The 6,277-nt window shown below is 40.5% G+C and overlaps 1 protein-coding gene across 3 annotated transcripts in view; it reads left to right on the forward strand.

The window, feature by feature from the left end:
- Positions 1–6,277, forward strand: part of LOC113226102 — a 13,142-nt gene extending 6,865 nt beyond the window's left edge. For all 3 annotated transcript variants that reach the window (XM_026458622.1, XM_026458621.1, XM_026458623.1), the window contains exon 2: positions 1,074–6,277. In XM_026458622.1, the coding sequence (XP_026314407.1) occupies positions 1,128–6,182 (5,055 nt within the window). In that variant the 5' untranslated portion in view covers positions 1,074–1,127 and the 3' untranslated portion in view covers positions 6,183–6,277. The remainder of the gene's footprint in view (positions 1–1,073) is intronic.

Below are 6,277 nucleotides of genomic sequence, written 5' to 3' on the forward strand. Positions count from 1 at the left end.
TTATTAGTGGCAAATTAGGGAATAAACCAAGTTTATTGGATTTCACCCACTTTCCAGATTTCAACAAAACTTGGCCAATTTATGTAATTCCACAACTTTTGAGGTTGATTTTTTTTTATAAAAAAGATCTACTTATTTATATATTTATTATCACTGACAGCACTACCGTGTCAAAGCAGAATGTGCACTGTAACATCAAAACAGCATTTTGAGAAAAAGCTACGAAAAGGATTTCTCGCTTATTTATCATTTTTGAAGTTAATAACATAAAACTATATACGAGTATTAAAATACATATTTTCGTGCATTAGATATTAAAGAATTCTATCAAACCAATGAAATATTATTTTACAAAATAAGTTGTTTCTATCGAAAATCTATTTTTTTGGACTTACAGAGTTTTGATTTGACGCGATAAATCACGTCAAAATTCTTGTATTAAAAGAAAGTACGGCTATGACCCTAGTAGGATAATTGCCATTCATCGAGTATATAACCATAAATAGAGACGAAATGTCATTTAAATGTTTTGAAATCTATTCTGCCAAATCATTACGGTGACAACTGCGCCCGATTGGCCAGCCCGAATTCGAAACAATTGACGGGTGTCGTCAATGAATATTTACGTAATTCCACACATATTTGCTCTGACCGGCCAGGCGCGTACGGCCATCAGTAACGACACTGATATGTACTTGTATCACCTCATACATGCATGTCGGTGTCCACTGTATTGTCTTAATATATGTAGGTAACATCTTATATATTGTATGTGTAACGTCTACAAATATGTGTGAGAGTAAATCATTGTATTTTGTTAATTCGTTGTTGGTACTTCTCTATGGAGAAGCTGTATGTGGCAATTACATAAAAACATTTGAAAACCGTGCTGTAATGCCTGCAGTTGGTTTTTCGAGATCCAAATAGTGAAACGGGGTATCCCGTACTATTAAATCTAATATTTAATTTTAAGGTAAACGCCGTTACTGTTCATGAACGGGTTAAGTACTTTAGAAAAGTAAAATAGAAAATATGACGTTTCGATTTTAAACAATTTAATATTTCATTTTCAGAACAGTCATCCAAGAATTAATTGTTAATCACAAGGGGTCCCTAGATTGTTCCTAATGCCTTGCAGTAGGTTACGGCACCGAGGTTTTAAGCATTGTCAAGGACTTGGGCGTGGTCTACCCTGCAAGCGCTGTATGCTTGGCAACATGACAATACCAGAACTTCTCAACCACTCAGACTGGTGTCGAGCAACGCAACCGTATCACAATAATTGTAGAGCGCAAAGATCAAAAAACTGTGAAATATACCGACGTGAATGTATTAGATCATTTAGTGACGATGACCCTGAACGTTTTGAAACACCAAACGATGCTCATGACGATGATTATGAATGTGCCGAAGTTGAAAATGTTTTTGTCCGAGAGTGCGCTTATCCACCACCATGTAAGTCACCATCACCACCACCGTGTCAAACGCCACCACCACACGAGAGCCAGACGCCATTGCCGACCGAGAAGCCGCCACCCTGCAAAACGTCACCCGTCGCGGACTCTACCTATCCAAGCACTATTATCCAATGCGATGATTCTTACATAGAAATTCCTTGTCCTAATTTTAATCCAGCAGATCAGTACAATTCTGACGGCGTGTGTAAGAAGCCTTCACTATGCCCAGCCCCATCACTTTGCAAAGCATTATCTTCATCCCAAATCCCGTTCCCGTGCGCGACTATGTCATCTTTGGAGTGTCAATCTGTCGTCATTTGCGATCCAGATGAAAATAAAATCGGTCGTCGTGTCTCATTTGGCAGTGTCTCAGAGCTACAAATTCCCCCTTGTCAGCAGGAACGTCGTCGTGTAGTTGAACCAGTCAGTATAATAGAAATATCACCAAATGCCGTAGAGAGCACTGAAATATATCCAAAACAAAGTTTTGCAACGCAGAATGATGTTAGTCCTAACTATTCTGTAGAATCGCAAAGTGATCTTAGTGTCTGTAAAAAGGGGAGTACAGTTTCTATGGAAATGCATGCGCTAACTTCTTCTGAAAGCAGTATAACTTGTGGTGCTAAAGATTGTCCAAAAAGTGCAACAGCAAAAAGCAAACACTGTACACATAGCAAAGTTAAACAGGAAAAAGAAAAGAAAGCGATAAAAAGTTGTGGTGCGAAAGACTGTCCTAAAAGTACATCACCAATCAACAGTTTCCCTTGTGTATCGCCCTCGCCTTCAAAGACAAAATTTGAATGTCCGAAACACAAAAAAAAGGAAACAAACGAGAGTCCATCGGATCTCACCCAATCCCCCCCGCTAACGACATCAGCATCAAATGAAATGAGATCTCAAAGTCTTTCTTCAAACTCTGATGTAACGTGTTCTCACAAAAATGAAAAAGAATCTCAAAGCAAATGCAATGTACATAAGAAGTCTAATAAAAGAAGTTGGTTCCGTAAATGCAAAGCTAAAACACCACGAAAGAAACAACAAAATCAAAAGGAAAATAAATCAACTCATGGAGAACATTGTCAGTGTCATTTCATTCCTGAAGAACAGGGCATGCAACATGTTGACTTTACCTTGAGCGAGCAAGAGAAACCTAGAGTAATTGCTCCGAATAGGCAACCCGTACACGGCGAATCCGAAATCAACGCTCAAGATCCCGCATGTTCAGATAAACAATTCGTGCAAGGTTATATTCCACAGGGACAAAATATGTACAGCCAATTGCCACAGGCTGACCGAATTCCACATGGCCAATTGTTCACGTATGAACAACCACCTGGACGTACATTGCTAGATCTATCTACTTCAAAAATAGAAACCCCGCGCGGTCAATTAGCTTCAAGTACGCAAATTGGTCCAGAAGTAACGTCTCAAGCCGTACAAACACCCACGAGTCACTTTGGTCCGCGAGGACAGATACCGCAAAGTCAGTTGGCTTCAGGAATTCAAACACACCCAGGCATGTTCTCTCAAAGTCCAGAGCTTCCCTTAAGTAGTTTTTTTGCTCCAAGAGAACAAATGCCACAAAGCCAATTTATTTCGAAAATGCAAACTCCGCCAAGTCTATTCTCGCAAGCCGTCGAAACACCTCGACGTCAATTTTATTCACAAGATCAATCTCAAACACAACAAAATCTGCAAGGTCAATTACTTTCAGGAGGGCAATTTCCGCAAAACCAATTTACTTCGGGTGGACAAATTCCACAAGGCCAATTTGCTCCAAGTGGGCAAACTCCACAAGTCGAATTTCCAGGCGGATATTATCCGCGAAATCAATACACTCCAGATGAACAAAATCTGCTAGGCCAATTTAATCCGGGACAAATTGCACGACGTCAATTTGTTTCAGGAGAACAATATCCAAGAAGTCAATTTGCACAAATTCCACATAGCGAATTTGTTTCACAAGAACATATGCCACTAAGTAATTTTATGCCAGGCGGACAAAATGGCCAGTTTACTTTAGGACAAAGACCACAAAGCGAATTTGTTGCAGCGGGACATATTCCGCAAAGACATGTCATTCCAGGTGGTCGAAATCTGCCAAACCGGTTTGTTTCTAAACAAATTCCACAAAGTCAATTTGCTTCTGCGGAGCAATTTAATCCATTTGAACAAGTTCAACAAGGCGGATTTGTTCCTGGAGTAATCCAAAACCAATACATTCCAAATGATCAAACTCTGTCAAGTCATTTTGTATTAGACAGAAAATTTGGCGAAGCTTTTACGAAAGAACAAATTGTGCCCAGCCAATTTACGGCAGGAGGACAAAATACACAATGTCACTGTCAACTTGGAGAAATTTTGAAAAGCCAATTTGGAGTAATAGCTCCACAAAATCAATTTACTACTAGACCTTTTCATTCTGGCGGCGGTTCTTCACAATATTCTCCAGACAATTTCCCCCCAGGAAAACTTCTACCCAGGAAGCCCGTACATCTACAAAAAGAAGCACAGTACTATCCAGGAGAACCAGGGCAATTTGCTCCAAACGGTTCAATACCGCAGACTCAATCAGTTTCAGGTCAAATATCTTCAGAGCAAATGCCTTCAGGAGGTCAAATGGTTTCAAGTGAATTAGTTTCAGGACGAGCAATTCCGACAAGGATATCGTTATTGAGAGGTCAGGTTCCATCTAACCAATGTACCTCAACAGAATTGCCTCAAGATCAAATTGGCCCACAAGGTTCAAACAGGCAAGAAGAAGCTTCCCAAGCGAGAGTACCGCTAGATCAATATGTTCTAGGAAGCCTAGATAAAGCTGACCATAGTCTTCCAAGAGATCAAAATGAGTATGGAATGATACATAACCCTCAAGTATCAGACCAAACTCCTCGGGCAGAAATGCCCCACCAGTTTCAAGAACAATTTCAGAAGCATTCACGGGAACAGTCGGTTTCAGGAACTCAAAGGCCACACACGCAAGTGCCTTCAGGAGGTCAAATGTTCCCAAGTCAATTGGGTTCAGGCAGTGCAAATCCGACAAGAACATCTTTCCCGGGAGGTCAGGTTCCATCTAAACAATATACCCCATCAGAATTGCCACAAGATCAAATTGGACCACATGGTTCAAACAGGCAAGAAGAAGCTTCCCAGGCGAGAGTACCGCTAGATCAATATGTTCTAGGAAGCCTAGATAAAGCTGACCATGGTGTTCCAAGAGATCAAAATTGGTATGGAATGATACATAACCCTCAAGTATCAGGCCAAACTCCTCCGGCAGAAATGCCCCAACAGTTTCAAGAACAATTTCAGAAGCATTCAAAGGAACAGTCGGTTTCAGGAACTCAAAGGCCATACACGCAATTGCCTTCAGGAGGTCAAATGTTCCCAAACCAATTGGATTCAGGCAATCCAATTCCGACAAGAACATCTTTTTCGGGAGGTCAGGTTCCATCTAAACAGTATAACCCAACAGAATTGCCACAAGATCAAATTGGTCCACAAGGTTCAAACAGGCAAGAAGAAGCTTCCCAAGCGAGAGTACCACTAGATCAATATGTTTTTGGAAGCCTAGATAAAGTTGACCATGGTGTTCCAAGAGATCAAAATGAGTATGGAATGATACTTAATCCTCACGTATCAGGGCAAACTCCTCCGGCAGAAATGCCCCAACAATTTCAAGAACAATTTCAGAAGCATTCAAGGGAACAGTCCGTTTCAGGAGCTCAAAGACCACCCACGCAAGTGCCGTCAGGAGATCAAATGTTCCTACGCCAATCGGCTTCAGGCAGTCCAATTCCGACAAAAACATCGTTTTCGGGAGGCCAAATTCCTTTTAATCAATATACACCAGCAGAATTGCCACAAGATCAAATTAGCGCCGAAGTTTTAAACAGGCAACAGTTAAGTTCCCAAATCGGAACACCACCAGATCAATTTGACCTAAAGAATGTAGACAACGCTAACCAAGGTGCCCCAAGAGATCAAAACTGGCATGGAATAATATGTCCACCTGTAATATGCGGTTCTAAAGGAAAAGTTACCACCAATATTTCACCTTGTAGTAGTTCAAAAACCTTATGCAATTGTATCAAGATTTCATGCAATTGTTTAACCCGGGAATGCAGAGGCAAATTCAAGTGTACTTGTTGTTATAATAATAATGAAGCTCCAAAATATTGTCAACATGCGTGTGTTCAGTGTACTGAAGGACGTAGAATTTCACCAACGAAATCGTTTTCAGGATATCAAAACCCATCCAACCCCAATTCCTCAGCACGAACCCCATCAGGTCTATTTGGATCAGAAGGTTCAGGCAGAAACGATCAAGGTATCGAGTCAGGAAAGCCGTCTGATCAAAGTGGGCTAGAATACCTCGACAAGAAAGAGACATGCAGAATATTTATACCTTGTAGAAATGCTGACGGCAATTTATGCAAATGTACAGATATAACATGCAGCTGTCCAATTTCGGATAAAAGCGATAAAAATACTAGTAAACAAACATGGTGTCTTCAAAATGTTATTATAAACACCAGCTTACACAAATTTCAGCATCCAAATACTGCACCAGTAGCAAATACACCTGAAGTGAATAATAATCTAAGTGTTATCCCAAAGAGAAACGCGTATTGCGAATGCCATTATCCCCCAATGTTCCGTCATTTTCAATGCACCGGTAATTCATGTGGAATTTGCAAGTGTCGCGAGGCACAGCATGAATAAAATCCATGAGATTCATTTTTTGTTTTTAATATATCCCTTAAAACACTTAAAAGTGACTGTTGAGACCTTGGTGGCATTAGGTAGGGCGATTTTTG

This window comes from Hyposmocoma kahamanoa, unplaced genomic scaffold (assembly GCF_003589595.1).
Source record: "Hyposmocoma kahamanoa isolate Upper Pololo Valley unplaced genomic scaffold, ASM358959v1 181, whole genome shotgun sequence".
Classification (NCBI taxonomy): domain Eukaryota; kingdom Metazoa; phylum Arthropoda; class Insecta; order Lepidoptera; family Cosmopterigidae; genus Hyposmocoma; species Hyposmocoma kahamanoa.